Genomic DNA, 17,690 nt, shown 5'->3' with positions numbered 1-17,690 from the left:
GCTCTCAAAGAGTTAGCTGAAATGCTCTTCAAATCCTGTGTGTTAATTTCAGTCTTGCCCACTCGATATAGTAACTGCAAACGTTTTTCACTCAAAGGGTCGTGGACACTTGGAATGCGCTACCGGAGGACGTGATTGGGCAGAGTACGGTACAAGGATTCAAACAGAGACTGGACGGATTCCTGAGGGATAAAGGGATCGTGGGATACTGAGAAAGCTAACCAGAAAATAAGTATAGAAACCCGATCAGGTCGTGCATGTGCAAGACCGGAGGGCTAGGACTTTGATGGGAAGATAGGACGCAATAGGAAACCAAGGTGGCATGGGGGCCCCTTCTGGTGATTTGGACAGGTCGTGACCTGTTTGGGCCGCCGCGGGAGCGGACTGCTGGGCAGGATGGACCTATGGTCTGACCCGGCGGAGGCACTGCTTATGTTCTTATGTTCTTATGTTCTTAGGTGTCTCATTTATGAAATTTGCTACTTTTAACAATCCAAAATGAAGTGAGTTTTAAACATATATTATTGAAGTGTTGAGAATCAATATTGGTATACTTGGACAAGTGGGAGGGGTCCATAAGCCCCACTAGCAGAAACCCTCCTCCAGCAATGTTTTTTTTTCTTATCTGCCTTGCTTTATGATGTAAAATCAAGCATGAGCACTTGGGAGAAGGGAGGGAGAGGGGAAGCAGGGCACAGTGGTTCGGAAAAAGAAATATCACTGAAGGAGGTTTTCTGCGAATGGAGTTTGGGGACCCCCACCAGCAAAGCTAGCAGACAGTGCATTAGTTGGGTGGCCTGAACCCAAATTGGGGGAGTCCAGGCCTCAATGGAAGATTAGGTTTTTACCTTCGATAATTTTCTTTCTCTTAGTCCCTGTAGGAATCCATACGCTAGGTGTTCAATCCCTTCCCGCAATCCAGGAGTTACAGAAATACAGACACTTTTCTGATCATGTGCTCCTCCTATCTTAGAGAGTGAGTTGGAGCCCCCCACAGTTCAGTCCCAAAGCCAAGCAACGATATGGGAACCAATCCAGGACAAGCAATTTCTGTTAAGAGCAGCTCTGCAAAATATAAAACCAAAAACAAACAGGCAAAATGCAATAAAGAAATGACATTGGGGAACAATGTAGAACTAACCTGCTAAGCATACTCACAGTGGAAAACTCCCCACAGGATCTGTCAACGGGCTGGAAAGTCTTCAAGCCTGCAAGGAGAATAACCAAGGCAGAAAGAAGCAGGCTATTCCAAACAACTGCGCGATCGGAATCCTACAGGGACTAACAGAAAGAAGATTATCAAAGGTAAAAACCTAATCTTCCATTCTGTTACCTCCCTTCCGGATTCCATACATTAGGTGACATATCACAGCAAAGGTAGCAGCTAGGGAGGGACAGAAGAGCCTGCCTTCAACACCGAAGTCCCAAAAGCTGCCATATCCACTTGGTACAACTGGGTAAAGGTATCGAGACAGGACAAAGTAGACGCCCTGCAAAGTTCATCTGTATGAATTGTGTGAGAGACTGCCCACGACACAGCAAGACTTCTAGTCGAGTGAGCCTTAAGAGAAACCGGCAGCTGCTTGCCGCAGGCAATGAAAGTTGCTGTAAGGGCCAGGTGAATTCATTGAGTACTAGAGGAGTTGGACGCCGGTTGACCACAATGAGACGCAGCAGTCAGGACAAAGAGGTTATCAGACAGCCAGAAATCATTAGTCCTCTCCAAATAGTGGAGCAAAACTCTCCCGACATACAACTTGCGCAAGATCTGATCCTTTCGCTTTGATCCTGTGGAATGAAACACAGGCAAATGAACCTCCTAGTTGATATGGAAGGTGGAAACTACCTTTAGTAGAAAGAAAGGTATAGTATGGAGAACAACTCCCGCGTCCGTAATACAGAGAAAGGGTTCCCTGCAGGAAAGAGCCAGAGCTCCAAATACATCGTGCTGAGACAATGGCAACCAGAAAGACGGTCTTGATCGTCAGATCCTTCAGTATCTTGAATGGGGCTTCCACAAGGCCCTGAAGAATGATGTTAAGATTTCACAAAGGGAAAGGAGGACACAAGGGAGGCCACAAGCGAAGTGCCCCTCTCTGGTCACATTTGTATGAGCAGTAAGCGAACTAGAGCTTCTGCATGTTCTGAAGCACAAAAAGCTTTCAACCTGAACTTTAAGGGAGGCCACTGTTAAACCTTTCTCTAAGCCCACCGAAAGAAAAGCCAGGACCACCGCAATGGGAGCCCTCTCAGGCTCCACCTGGTCCTTAGCACACCACTGATAGAAAGCCTTCCAAGCTTTGGCATAAGAAGCCATAGTAGAGGGTTTCTGTGACTTCAAAAGCATCGAGAGGACTATATCTTAAGAACCGCACTTCAGCAAAGCTGAACGAGTATGAGCCATGCCGGAAGACCAAAGCGCTGTGGATTCTCCATGGGCACTGGACCCTGACCGAGAAGGTTGCTAGGGAGGGGGATGTTGAGCTTCCAGTCCCGCTGAAGACTGATGAGATTTGCAAACCATGGACGATGAGGTCAGTCCAGAGCAACTCAAATCATGAAGCTGGGATGCATCACTATCCAGCGGAAGACCCAACCAACCGAAGGGGACACAAAGGAGCTCTTGAAGTGGCCAAAGCTGAATGAAGAAGTCCAGCCCTAAGTTTCCATGCTCTGTTCGATGACTGAAGAAATACCTGACCCTCGAGTTCTCTAATGACACCATTAAATCCATCTGGGGCTGACCCCAGTGCTGTATGATCAGACAGAAATGCTATCTATGAAAGGGACCACTCTCCCACGTCCAGGACTTGTCGACTCCCGCCACATGCACAGCTGAAAGAGACAGAAGATGTTACTCTGCACAGTGAAACAGCATGCAATCCTCCTGGTCCAAGGGAGCACTTCTCATGCCCCCTTGATGAATTATATACATCACCGCTGTGGCATTGTCTGAGAATACTTGCACCGCTGTTCTTTCCAGAGTGGGCTGGAAGCGAGTAAATCGCCTCAAGCTCCAAACAACTGATCGACCAACACCATTGATGAGGGGACCACTGCTCCTGAATGGAGCGGTCCCCGCAGTAATCACCCCAACCTGACAGGCAGGGATCCGTCATAAGAGTTAACCACTCTAAGATCCGAAGCAACTTACCCTGGTGGAGAGCTTCTCCCTGAAGCCACCAGTGTAGACTTCTGCACGCTGGTGTTGTCCAGGGGAGCTGTATCTGAAAGGGATGATGTTGTGGAGACCATCAAAAGAGGAGGGACTCCTGTAGAGGGTACATGTGCACACTGGCCCAGGGGACTTCTTCCAAGGAGGCTGCCATAGACCCAAGCACCTGCAGATAATTCTAGGGCATGGGAGCTAGAAGGTTCAGAAGATTTCTGATCTGCTGCTGAAGTTTTAGACTGCATGGCTCGGGAAGAAACATATGACCCTGCAGTGTATCAAAGAGAAGGCCTAGATACTCCAAGATTGAGTCATCAGCTGGCTATATTTGAAGTGGACAATCCAACCCCAGCTCTGTAGCAGAGAGACCACTGTCTCCACCATATGGGCACACTCGTGTCCAGATGGAACCTGGATCAACCAGTCTAAGAAAGGATGGACCTGGACACCCTGCCTGTAGAGAAAAACCACTACAAGAACCATCACTAAACTAAACTAAACCTTAAGTTTATATACTGCATCATCTCCATGGATGTGGAGCTCAGCACGGTTTACAAGAACTTAAAATATAGGAAGAGAAGGAGAAAAAAAAAGTTTACATGAACTTTTATAGAAGAGAAGAGTAAGGGGGGGGGGATAGAATTACATTTTAGTGAAAAGCCAGGGTTTTCAGTTGCTTACGGAATAATTGGAGGGAGCCCAGGTTCCTTGATGAAAGTGCGGGGAGCTATTGCAAGCCCAAAGGGAAGAGCTGCGGACTGGAAATGCTGTTGCAGAACATGGAAACACAGAAATCTACAATGCTTTGGAAATATTAGAAAATGGTGGAAAGCCTCTGTGCGATCCAAGGATGCTAGAGCTCCCCAGAAGAGATAGCAGCAATGACTGTGCACACGGTTTCCATTCGGAAATAAGGAATCTGCAATAAGCGAATGACTGACTTGAGATCCCGAACAGGCCTCTAGTCCTCTGAGCTGTACTTTGGCATGATGAAGTATAAAGAGTATCTGCCAAAGGCCGATTCATGTTCAGGGACAGGTTCTAGTGCTTTGATGTCCACGAGGCGCTGCAAAGTAACGCGGACCCTTGACTCCTTGTACGGACAACCTGACGGCAAGTACAGAAACAAGCCAGAGGCAGGTAAAAGAAATTAATCTTGTGCCCCTCCCAAATGCTGCCTAGCACCCATTTATCTGAGAACAGGTGAGTCCACTCCTAGTAAACTGAGCAAGGCTGCCCTCAAGAGAGCTGTTTAGGAGTACTAGTTGCCCGGAATCTGGATGTTTGAGGTTGGCAGTAATGGAAGCGTTGTCATGGGAACCATATCCCTGGGAATATTTCTGGGAGGAAGAATCCAAGGATCTCTGATGAAAACTACGTGAGGGACGAAAATTACTACCGTTCCCTCCCAAAGTCTGGCGAGACTTGTGTACAGGGAAAGACTTAGAGTAGCAATCGGCAGACCTGTCCCAAAAAGAAGCTGACCCTTGAAAGGAAGTCTGCTTAAAGTGGCCTTGGAAACAGCGTCCCCAGCCCCAGGACAGAACCAAAGAAGCTGGCACACAGACACTGCATAAGCAGTAATAATACGAATGAGATCAGAAAGGGCATCCGCCACATAATCCACACCCTCCAGCACTAGCTGGGGACAGACCTCCACTTCCGCAGTCTCACGTGTCAGGAATGCGCCACAAAGGAGGCTGCTGCTGCCTGGAAACCTGAAGAAGCCACATCAAAAAGGGGTTAAAAAAAATATTTTTTAAATAAATGAAACAACCGCTATGCGATCCTGGATGTCCTCCAACACTAGGGCAGATCATGGTTGAAACTGCTGAAAGTAAAAGCTAGTGCCGAAAACTTAGACATAGCTTGAGAAAGCCGGAAAGAGCCTCCTGGGAATCCTATTGTCCTGTAATCACACCAAGACGCTGTGGATGGGATGGAAAAAAGAGGTTGGTTTGTTTGTGGGTTTTTTGCTCTTGCAGAACCTGAGCATTAAAATGACGGACAAAAGTCATGCTGAAAAGGCCTGCTAATGGGAAGGGTCCTCATCCAAATCTGAACTCTCAGAGCAATCGTGTTGACCAGACCCAGCAAAGGGTATCAGCCGGATCCAAAATAAAAGCAGCATCGGGAGACAAAAGCGGCATAATACTCGTATGGCACAATGCAATCGAGCTCAGCCATAGCCAGATGAAAAGGCTCCTGAAAAGGGTCTTCCGCCACTGGCGCAACTGGTTTAGAAGAAACCGACATACCCGCCAGCTGGTCCAACAACCTGGGTCCAAAGAATACACTTTCCAGAGGAGCCTGAGAAACGTTCGGTGACAATTCACACTGTGTACATTGAAGGGCTCTGCTGATGAGCTCGCATCGCTCCAAAAGAGACACCAGACTTGGAATGCGGGTATTTGGTGTCAAACTCCAGAACGGCCTCTGGGTGAGATATTTCCCCACAATCACAGAGCCAGGCCGGCTCCCTAGCCCTGTAGGGCCTAAAAGAAATGAAGCCCAAAGCTCCCGCCCCCCCCCCCCCTTTCTCAAGCATGCTATGGCACACGCTATACAGTTGCAGATCTGAAGCAATCAAGGCACACATTGGACAGATTATGGGCTGGGAAGTCCATCCCAAATGATTTTTAATCAAATTGAAGGATTTTGAGGCAAAAATAAAACTTGAAAAAAAAGATTGATTAAAATCCAAGATGGCCACAGCCAGCGAATGTGTGCCAAAAATGGCAAAAATAAACAAAATCCAAAAATTAAAAATAGTGATTTGGGGTCTGGGGAGGTGGGAGATCTGAACCCTACCCTCTGAAACTGTGAAAAACAAGTTTAAACCCGTTTTACAAACCACCCCTGAAGTTCCCATAGGAAATAATGGAGGTTTACTCACAGTCTCTGAAGTGCCAGCCTGTCAGCTTTTTCACACAGTAGCTGAATGGAGAAAAGGGTTTTCTGCCTCAGAATAGCTGCAAATGGATCAGACTTGAAGATCTTCGGACTGCCAGTTGACCGGACACCAACTGTAACCACCGCCCCCCATAGATCCTCTTCCTACAACCGGGGCTGGGAAATGCAGCCTGTCGGATTTTCGCTCAGGATGCATACAGCCGGCACTTAAACCCCTGACAAAGTCAACAGGCAAGCTAACTCCAAGGGGAATGGACCCCCAAGTCAAAGAATGGTGGCATCCGGCAGGCTAGCTCCACAGATCCACCAAAGTTTCTCCATGAAGCAGCTTTCCAGACTAGCGGAACCCCATCCTTTCCTCTGACAGAAGACCCCCGGAAAGGGGTCTCAAGGCACTGAAGCATCCGAAAAAGACAAATGTTAAGCGAAAAAGAAGCAGAGCAATTCAAAAGACTTCTGCACGGATTGCTCACAGAAATTGAAACTCTCTCTCTAAGGTAGGAGGAGCACATGCTCACAGAAGTGTCTGGATTTCTGCAAATCCCGGATTGCGGGAAGGGATTGAACGTAACAGAAAGGCCCCTTCCCCCTGTGGCTATGCCCCTCTTTATTGTTTTGCAAGGTATCTTGTTTACAAATCAATATGGACAAGAACGAAAAAAATATGAATAACTTATTAACCTGTATGTACCTCCTAATGCATTAGGCCCAATTCTGCCCACAGTGGTCAGAGTTTATTTAAAAAAAAAGCAACCCCACTGACTTAAAACCTTAATCAAATTAAAACAACTTGATGTGCTAATCTGTGCTATGCCATTTTATGTTCCTCTAGAGTCCCTTAGACTTAACTTTCGTAGTTAATAGATTTACTGCTGTCACCTGTTGTGTCTGTGGTGCAACAAAGCACAATCAAGACACACTATACCAGTGGTCTCCAACTCCAACCCTTTGCAGGGCCACATTTTGGATGTGTAGGTACTTGGAGGGCCTCAGAAAAAATAGTTAATGTCTTATTAAAGAAATGACAATTTTGCGTGAGGTAAAACTCTTTCCTTTTGGCTAAGTCTTAATAATAATATTGTCATTTATAGCTAAAGAGACGTATGATCAAGAAACAGTTTTATTTTACTTTTGTGATTACATAAAATAGTACCTGGCGGGCCACATGTCAAGTTTGAGACCACTGCACTATACTTGACCGAAACAAATCATTTAGTGCAGTGTTCTTCAAAGCAAGGCACAGGGGCCAATGGCAGCCTCTGGAGACCCCTGGGGTTAGCCCTCATCATCATTCCGTCTTTTTTTTTTCCTGCTAGTCTCTGCCTCTCTACTCAAGTTCACAACAGAAAAGGGAAAGTGAATGAGGGGAAGAGCTGTATGTTTGAGGAACAAGGCATTTCTCACTAGAGGAAAAGAATGCATTTTGAAATGACATAACATAACGTAACATTGTGCTTATTGACCGCGTAACCAGAAGTTCAGCGCGGTTTACAAAAAGTTATAAAAGTAAACATGTTACATGAAATAAGATGATTCATTAAACAGTCAAATATTTAGGAAAAAGATAGGTCTTCAATTGTTTTCTAAAATGGCCATAGGAATGGATAGCAAGCAACAATATTTGGAATTTGTTGTCATGCCTGAGATGCCAAAGTATGATTTAGAAATTTCTTACTCCTGCAACCCTGGACAGATGGAAAATTAAACAAAGGATGAGTTCTTCTACTATATCTGTATGATGCTAAAGAAAATCTATTGACTAAGTAAGAAGAGCTGTACCAGAAACAGCCTTGTAACAGAAACAGTACCCGGGCCTCCATTGGCAGCCTCCTTAAGCATATAACCAATAAAAAATTTGAAGGCAGGCTGATGGGTGGATATAGATCATTGACACACACTGGTCAATGGACATCAGCCAAAAGACTGCAACAAAAGAGTTTAGTTTATGCACTATACCAGCAGGGGTCACTAGCCTGCCTCCAAGATGAATCTTGGTCACCATTTGATTTCTTAGTCCTCAACCTGCAATCACTACTGCATTTTTGTAGATGGACTACCCTACCTTTGCCACGCTTTGAACTGTGCCTCTGTCGTTAGTCTCACGATTGGATCTCCCAGGTCAAACACATTATGTCAAGCTCCATCTGATTAGAAATCTCCTCTCAGATCCATTTGCCCCTTTTCAGCTCCACGATACACATCATGGCCAGGAGGTGTACATGTTAACTCACCCTCCAGAGATTCCACACCAACCGCCATAGGGTTGTTTCTTCTCTGCACCATCCTAGTTTGATCCATGTATCTCAAACACTGCTTATTTGACGTTTTCAATTGTAATTCAAGGCAAATTACGTATATTCAGGCACAATGGGTATTTTCCTGACCCAAGAGGGTTTAAATCAAAGTTTGTACCTGAGGCACCAAAGGGTTAAGTGATTGCCCAAGATTACAAGAAGCCGCAATGAGATTTGAACCAGGCTTTCTTGGTTCTCAGTCCACTACTCTAACTCTTTAGAGCCAGGTGCCTTTAGTAGCTCTATGACCTCAGGATCTACTCTCATTAGATCACAATCCTGCATATCCCTAGTAATGGAATAATATTCACTCTTAGCAAGATAGTCTTGCATTGTCTTTATCATGGGGACAGTGGCGTTGTGAGGGTGAGTGGTGCCCCCTCCGCTCTCTTCTCTGTCCCTGCTGCGTTTGCCCCTTCCCGCGACCAGGAAGTGACATCGGAGGGAGAGCCAAGGCCAGTGCGAACAGCAGGTTAGAAATTACCTGGATCGTATCAAATTTCAACAGTTATCCTGATGAAATCTCTGTTTTTAGTTGTTGCTGAATAGCAGGACTTATGTAGCTGTATAGCAGTGGTGGACATTACAGTACATTAGTGATTTCTATTCCACCATTACCTTGCGGTTCAAGGCGGATTACATAAGAATTGTCATGATATTAGGAAATACATCATGGCCAGGAGGTGTACATGTTAACTCACCCTCCAGAGATTCCACACCAACCGCCATAGGGTTGTTTCTTCTCTGCACCATCCTAGTTTGATCCATGTATCTCAAACACTGCTTATTTGACGTTTTCAATTGTAATTCAAGGCAAATTACGTATATTCAGGCACAATGAGTATTTTCCTGACCCAAGAGGGTTTAAATTAAAGTTTGTACCTGAGGCACCAAAGGGTTAAGTGATTGCCCAAGATTACAAGAAGCCGCAATGAGATTATGAACCAGGCTTTCTTGGTTCTCAGTCCACTACTCTAACTCTTTAGAGCCAGGTGCCTTTAGTAGCTCTATGACCTCAGGATCTACTCTCATTAGATCACAATCCTGCATATCCCTAGTAATGGAATAATATTCACTCTTAGCAAGATAGTCTTGCATTGTCTTTATCATGGGGACAGTGGCGTTGTGAGGGTGAGTGGTGCCCCTTCCCGCGACCAGGAAGTGACATCGGAGGGAGAGCCAAGGCCAGTGCGAACAGCAGGTTAGAAATTACCTGGATCGTATCAAATTTCAACAGTTATCCTGATGAAATCTCTGTTTTTAGTTGTTGCTGAATAGCAGGACTTATGTAGCTGTATAGCAGTGGTGGACATTACAGTACATTAGTGATTTCTATTCCACCATTACCTTGCGGTTCAAGGCGGATTACATAAGAATTGTCATGATATTAGGAAATACATCAGGGGTAGTTTGAACATTTTAGGTTTGCTAAGGAGTAGATAGTATTGTAGGTGAAGCTTGCGATGGATCCGGATGTGTTAAATAGGTTTTATGTATTTTCTGAAGAGTAGGGTTTTTGTTTCTTTTTTGAAGGTTTTGTTATCTGTGGTCAAAGACAGCAGATTGGTGAGTTGTCTGTCCAGTTTTGCTGGCCAGTAGGTTGTCATACAGTTTTCTTCGTTTGACATTTTTGGTTGGCGGGTGTGTGAATAGTGATTGGGTTCTCCTGTGTCTGGTTGAGGTGGATTGAGTTAGTCAGTTGTTCCTGAATAAACACAGAATCAGTGAAAATCCACTACTAATAATGTACAACACTTTTACATGGACAGTGCAAACTAAGGCAATGACAAAACAGCACAGGCAAGAGGTCCTCAACTCAAGGGAGGAAAAACCCTCAGGCACAGACCCTCCCACCCCACAGGTGGCCAGGCAAAAACTTTATCGGCATAAAAAAAACCCTCCCCTGGAGTGTCTACAAGCTCTGTGCAGTGCAATATTTAAAGTGGAAGAAAAAATGTATAGATAACTTATCTTCATGATCGGTACAACAATGGTGGCCAGCGTTTCACAATTCTGCTGCCTCAGGGTGTAACCAGCCCGATCGAAGCTACAAGGTAAGAAAACTCAAATGAAGTAGTTGAAGCCGTTAGTAAAATTTCAACCACAAAATTAAAATGAGAAGCAAACCTTGAGCGTGGGACTCATGAGCCCGTCTCCGTGCACAGTACGATGGCTCACAAGCGCTGACGACGGGAATTTGTGCGTCGAAACTGGAAGTGAGGACACGTCATTGCCTCGGCATAGCAACGATGCTAGAGCTTATCGTAAGCTCATTCAAATACAAAGAATCTCTGTGAAATGAAAAATCTGAATGCTTTGCTTGCCTGTGTGTGTGTGTGTTGTTTTCTTACTGCCTTAGTTTGCACTGTCCATGTGAAAGTTACCTTAGTGAAAAGTGTGAGACGGGAACATTTTATAAAACATTTTTTTATAATAATACTTTTGCTAATGCTTTATGTAATACTCTGGTGTCAGTTGTTGCAGATGCATGCAGGAACAGTATGTGAGAGGAAGTGTGGGGGGGGGGGGGGGAGAGGAGAGAGAGGGAAGAAAAGAACAGACAGGCTGCCTGGGAAAGAAGAGAGCGGGAGATAAGACATTTCTTGCAGCAGCTTGACAACACGCTGTCTCAGCAACTGCAAGAGCACAGACTCTGCTAGAATAGAGAAGTAGCAAACTGAAGTAAAAGTAAATAAGGTTAGGGTCACCGGAAGAAGAGGAAGAGCAGGAGCAGTGGGAGAAGTAAACAGATGCAGGGAAAACAGAAGTACAGGAATCTTAGCCCACAATATCTGATCTCTAGAGCTGTTTATCACTAGCCCTTAACTTTGTTAATTTTACTCAGTCTGTAGCGTCTTTTAATCATTGTAAACCGCATAGAACTTCACGGTCCTGCGGTATATAAACTGTTATTATTATTACAGGAAGTAATAGTTGATAGGTTGGCTAAGGATGGGAGCTAATGCTACCCTGACCAATGGGCATGTAGACAGGAGGGACCAGAATGTACAAGCAGACAATATAATTCATAACTACAGTCAGATTTGTGTGCCTATTCTATGTGTATGACACCCTTTCTTGCAAGAGAGTAAAATAAAACTACTGTAATTGCTGTTTCACGTTGGAGTCCGTCCTGAGTTTTTCCAGTGAGAGCTCGTCTTTTCTCTCACTTTGGTTTGGTTTAAAGCTTGATTCCAGATTCTATATCTATCAGCAGTAAGAATGAATCTTTATTCATTTTTAAAAGCCAACATAAAGTACAACAGGCTAACCAACAATTAGTATAATAAGCACTCATTACAATCAATCAATCAAATGATATCATAAATACATAACACCCCCCACCTGCACCCTCCTACCCACCCTTCCTGGATGTATATGGAACTCATTCAGAAATCAAAGGGAGCTACTAATGATCAATTCTTACAAAAGTTTGTCAATGGACCCCAAATCTCTTTGAATTTATTATAATGTCCCAATTGTAATGAATTCATACGTTCAAACTTATAAATTTGGCGTAAGGTTTCCCACCAAAAACTATAATTTTTCGTGATTAGCTGCATAGCAACTCCTGTCATGATGAGAAGTAATCTCTTTTTGTTTGCATTGATTGGACTCTTGGGCATTAATAATGTTCCAAGCAACACTACATCATACGACAATGACAGTGGAGCTTCCAATATCATATTGATTTGACCCCATATGGTTCTCCAAAATTTAAGTATCGAGGGGCAATAGAACAGTAAATGATCCAGTGTCCCTATATCAAGATGACAGTGCAAGCATCTATTAGACTTAGAACTAACTTTTGCAAATGAAAAGGGGTCCAGAAAATTCTATATAACAGAAAAAAAACAAGTCTGTTTCGTAGATGCTGACGTGGTACATCTCATCCTCCAAGACCAAATCTGTAAGCAGTAAGCTCTTTTAAAAGTGGATAGGTATTCATTCCAGAGTCCTGGGAATTATACCAGATTCTTCATTAAATATGGAATTATAAGTAAATATGTAAATTAAGAAAATGTGACTGTATTATGGTTACTTTACTTATTATACTCGTTGTTAAAACCAAAACTTGTGTAGCTCTTGGATCCTAGAACTTGATGTCTATGAATTTGCTGGAGATGAATGGACAAACAAGTTGTGTGCTCTACAAAAGACATTAAAAGTTTATCTTATTAAATGTGGTTGATGGTTTCTCTACCTTCCAAAACATACTTAGAAATAAAAATCTTTCTTCTTTTTCATTCTTCAGCCACTGTAATCTTGAACGAGTTGAACTGGACAGACTCCTTGGAGGACATCTTCATCCAGAACAGGAGAGAGGACCCATCTTTGCTGTGGCAAGTGTTTGGCAGTGCTACTGGTGTGACCCGTTATTACCCAGGTATATTTTCCCTCCATCACAGCGCACAGGGTAGGACTGGGAACTTTAAAAATAAGCAAGAAACCATGAGATTATCACATAATGCCAGCTGAGTAGAGTTGCCAGGCTGTAATACATTAAGAGGACACTTGGAAAAGTTGAAAGGGGACAGATTCAAAACGAATGCTAGGAAGTTCTTCTTTACCCAACGAGTGGTGGACACCTGGAATGCGCTTCCAGAGGGCGTAATAGGGCAGAATACAGTACAGGGGGTTCAAGAAAGGATTGGACAATTTCCTGCTGGAAAAGGGGATAGAGGGGTATAGATAGAGGATTACTGCACAGGTCCTGGACCTGTTGGGCCGCCGCGTGAGTGGGCTGCTGGGCATAATGGACCTCGGGTCTGACCCAGTGGAGGCATTGCTTATGTTCTTATGTAAGATTCCAAAGGATATGGACAGAGCATCTTAACATTATTAGGAGATGATATGCCCCAATAAAAAGTTTCAGCTGAAAAATTACCCTTTTCTGCCCAGTTCAAGTTTTTATTAGTCTTGATATACTGTTCTCATTACCCTTCACTAAATTTGGTGATGGGTTTCTGCCTAGATATTATTTTGTGATAGACGGTATCTCAAGATATTAATAAACTTGGAAACTTGGTTTCACAAAGTGAAATCAAAAAGATAGAAAGGAAGTAAGAAGAATAGAGGAAGGTTGCACAAAGTAACAAAGTAGATGACCGCAGATAAAGACCCAAATGGTCCGTCTAGTCTGCCCAACCTGATTCAATCTAAAAATTTGTTGGTTTTTCTTCTTCTTCTTATCTATTTCTGGACAAGAATCCAAAGCTCTACCCGGTACTGTGCTTGGGTTCCAACTGCCAAAATCTCTGTCAAAACCTACTCCAGTCCGTCTACACCCTCCCAGCCATTGAAGCTCTCCCCAGCCCATCCTCAACCAAAAGGCCATATACAGACACAGACTGTGCAAGTCTGCCCAGTACTGGCCTTAGTTCTTCAATATTTACTATTATTTTCTGATTCTAGATCCTGTGTGTTCATCCCATGCTTTTTTGAACTCTGTCACCGTTTTCCTCTCCACCACCTCTCTCGGGAGCACATTCCAGGCATCCACCACCCTCTCCGTAAAGAGGAATTTCCTTACATTGCTCTTGAGTCTCCCACCCCTCAACCTCAAATTCTGTCCTCTGGAAAATATTTTGTTCTATACTAATACCTTTCAAGTATTTTTTATAGTAACCAAATGTTGGCATTCCCAAGGGCCTAGTTTGGACAGAGCAGGAGTGGAATTGTGATCTATATATGTATTTATGAAGTGTGTAGGTTACATATAGGGGTAATTTTATAGCAGGTGCCTCTGTCATCATGCAGTTTTATAAAAGTGCTTTTCTGTGTATAAATTAGACTTTACTTAAAAGAGTAGGTTATAGAATTTTGTCGAGTGCGTGCACACATGTCCAAAGTACTGAGTGGTGCAGCACAAGTAAAAGTGAATTGATTTTTTTTACCCTGTCAAGAAAGTAGAAAGACTAGGAGACATTCAATGAAGTTACATAGAAATGCTTTAAAATAAATAGAAGGAAATATTTTTTCACTTAACAAATAGTTCAGCTCAGAAACTCATTGTCGCAGGATGTTATAAAAGAGGTTAGCATGGCTGGGTTTAAAAAAGGTTTGAACAAGTTCCTGGAGGAAAAGTCCATAGTCTGCTATTGAAACAGACATGGGGGAAGCCACTGCTTACCATAGGATTGATAGCATGGAATGTTGCTACTATATGGGTTTCTGCCAGGTATTTGTGACCTAGACTGGCCACTTGTGAAAACATGATAGTGGCCTAAATGGCCCATTCATCTGTCCCAGTATGACTTTTCTTATGTTCTTATTTCATAGCAGGTGTAAATTTATGCCTGGTCATGGCTGGTTCTAAATAGGTGCCTTCTGGGACTTCTCGTGTAAGCATGCCCCACATGTATATCTCACCCAGATATGTCCCCAAACTCAGTGCATATCACAGACTCCTCCCCAGCTCCTCAGAAGTACCACCTGTTTTTTCATTGCCCTGGGCTTTATGTACTGTCTCTTCACTGGAGCTATAAACTTTATTACTCAATTTTTATAATAGTCTTAAATTATTTTTATAACACCCTTTGGGGGATATTGTATTTTTTATTTAAAAAGTACTTAGCTTATAATGTGGTCTTCCATGAGGGACATAGGAGCCGACATGTTTCACCCGAGCAAGGTTTTATCAAGGCTTATCATCCCTGGTTAGGAATGGAACAAAACAGTTTCCATTTCTCTTTTAAAACATTTATAATCCTTACATTCCCTGTCTTCTATACTACAATTCATTCCCCATACTCCCAGTGCTAAAAAAAAAAATGCTTTAAATTGAAACATACCTTATTAGAACTTCACTCCGTCATACCGGACCACGGAATATAATTCAATATGGTTGTGGCGTCTTTTTTTCCCCTTTATACACTCGCCCGTGCCGATCAGCTGATGCTTATGCCATTGTTTTTCTAGCACAGATCAGACCGGGGAGCCTTCAAAGGGTCTATTTTACTAATAAATTTAGACGTACTTAATGAAAAATGTTGAAGCTGCCACTGGGATAGACTGAACTATACCTTTTGGTGGGAGTCTATATCTCATATTTTTATGATGGAACGAAGTATGGCTATACATCAGGGACATTAAAAGAAGTTTCTGAAGATTTGGGAGCCATTGACAAAACTTTGTGAAGAGTGATTGGTGATTACGCCTTTTGGTCATACACGTTAAGGATGGAAGGGCGGGTTGGAATGTATTTTTCAATTTCTCAATTTGAGTGTATTTTTTTTAATATAATTGGGGGAGGGGTGATATATCTATTTGTCATCAATTATAATTGTAAATGTATTTAAGTGCTTTTATAGAGTTATATGATTTAAAATGAATAAAGAAATTAAAAAAAGAAAAAGAAAAATGTTGAAGCACTCTCTATTTATAGAACTAAGGACATATACATTCGATGATCCTCTTTAAAAAGTGAGTGCTAGAAAGTAAATTAATCCCCCATATGTATAGCATACCTATTAGCCAAGCCCTCTGTGACAGCATTGGTGGTAGAGAGGAAAACAGTGACGGAGTTCAAAGAAGCGTGGGATGAACACAGAGGATCTAGAATCAGAAAATAATATTAAATATTGAACTAAGGCCAGTACTGGGCAGACTTGCACGGTCTGTGTCTGTGTATGGCTGTTTGGTGGGGGGTGGGCTTGGGAGAGTGTAGATGGGCTGGAGTACCGTAAGTCTTAACAGAGATTTCGGCAGTTGGAACCCAAGCACAGTACCGGGTAGAGCTTTGGATTCTTGCCCAGAAATAGCAAAGAAAAAAAATTTAAATTGAATCAGGTTGGGCAGACCGGATGGACCATTCGGGTCTTTATCTGCCGTCATCTACTATGTTACTGTGTTACTTACCAGACTTGTACTGTTGCCTAATGCTTTTGATATGTTTTATTTGTTGCAGCAACCCCGTGGCGAGCACCGAATAAGATTGACCTGTATGATGTCCGCAGAAGACCCTGGTATGAAAGGGAGTGGGAGGGACAGAATACAGCTTCATAATAATAATAATAATAATCATTTTATTTCTTGTATACCGCTATACCCTAAGTTCGAAGCGGTTTACAATGAGGGTTGTGCCGAGAGAGAGTACAGTGTTAACAGCAGGAGACATATGTTTACAACAAGATATGAGCTAAGTATTGGAACCAGGAATTTGAGATACATAAGCTTTGGAACATGATATCTAATGAGGCTCTGTGGTTGAGTCGGAGCCTTTTTAGTTACGATTCAGAAGCATTTTAACTAGGTCCGAGGCGGAGCAGAGAAGGGAACTGAGAGACTGAAAGTATGGTTGGAAAAGAGCAAAGGAAACAACACTGCATGCAAGAGAGACTAAATCTAAAGCACTAGAAAGAAGCTGAGAGAAAAGAATGATTGCAAAGCACCAGATACACCTTGAAGGCGAAGCACCTGTGGGACAATCCCACGGAAATATACACCAGCACATATAGAGCAAGTGATTCGTCAACAAGTCATAGGTCAGTGGGTTGAATAGATGTGGATCATTGGTCACAGTTGAATACTGTGTACAATTCTGGAGGCCACATTACCGTAAAGATGTGCTCAGAGTCGAATCAGTTCAGCGGATGGCCACCAGGAGGATCTCGGGGATCTAGGGTCTCTCGTACGAAGAGAGACTAAACAAATTACAGCTCTACACTCTAGAGCAGGGGTGTCCAATGTCGGTCCTCGAGGGCCGCAATCCAGTCGGGTTTTCAGGATTTCCCCAATGAATATGCATTGAAAGCAGTGCATGCAAATAGATCTCATGCATATTCATTGGGGAAATCCTGAAAACCCGACTGGATTGCGGCCCTCGAGGACCGACATTGGACACCCCTGCTCTAGAGGAATGTAGGGAGAGGGGAGACATGATTGAGACATTTAAGTACATCACAGGACATATTGAGGTGGAAGATGATATCTTCTTTCTCAAAGGACCCTCGGCCACAAGAGGGCATCCGCTCAAACTCAGGGGCGGGAAATTTCATGGCGACATCAGAAAGTATTTCTTCACAGAAAGAGTGGTTGACCGTTGGAATAAGCTTCCAGTGCAGGTGATCGAGGCCAGCAACGTGTTGGACTTTAAGAATAAATGGGATGCCTATGTGGGATCCCTACGAGGGTCGATCTGAAGAATTGGTCACTAGGTATAGACTTAAGAGGATGGGGCAGTAGAGTGGGCAGACTTGATGGGCTATAGCCCTTTTCTGCCGTCATCTTTCTATGTTTCTATGAATTTACAGACGCATCTGGTAAAAGTAAGGGCGAAGCTATTCAACCTCAATTTCAAATATCGCTTC

General features: G+C 43.4%; 1 protein-coding gene across 4 annotated transcripts in view; it reads left to right on the top strand.

Annotated features, from left to right (window-relative positions):
• Positions 1-17,690, top strand: part of CACNA2D2 (calcium voltage-gated channel auxiliary subunit alpha2delta 2) — a 1,199,719-nt gene that overhangs the window by 920,661 nt on the left and 261,368 nt on the right. For all 4 annotated transcript variants that reach the window (XM_033926190.1, XM_033926189.1, XM_033926191.1 and 1 more), the window contains 2 exons: positions 12,635-12,766; positions 16,289-16,346. In XM_033926190.1, coding sequence (XP_033782081.1) covers positions 12,635-12,766; positions 16,289-16,346 — 190 coding nt within the window. The remainder of the gene's footprint in view (positions 1-12,634; positions 12,767-16,288; positions 16,347-17,690) is intronic.

This window comes from Geotrypetes seraphini, chromosome 17 (genome assembly GCF_902459505.1).
Source record: "Geotrypetes seraphini chromosome 17, aGeoSer1.1, whole genome shotgun sequence".
NCBI lineage: Eukaryota > Metazoa > Chordata > Amphibia > Gymnophiona > Dermophiidae > Geotrypetes > Geotrypetes seraphini.
This window is presented reverse-complemented; position numbering and strand designations above follow the sequence as displayed.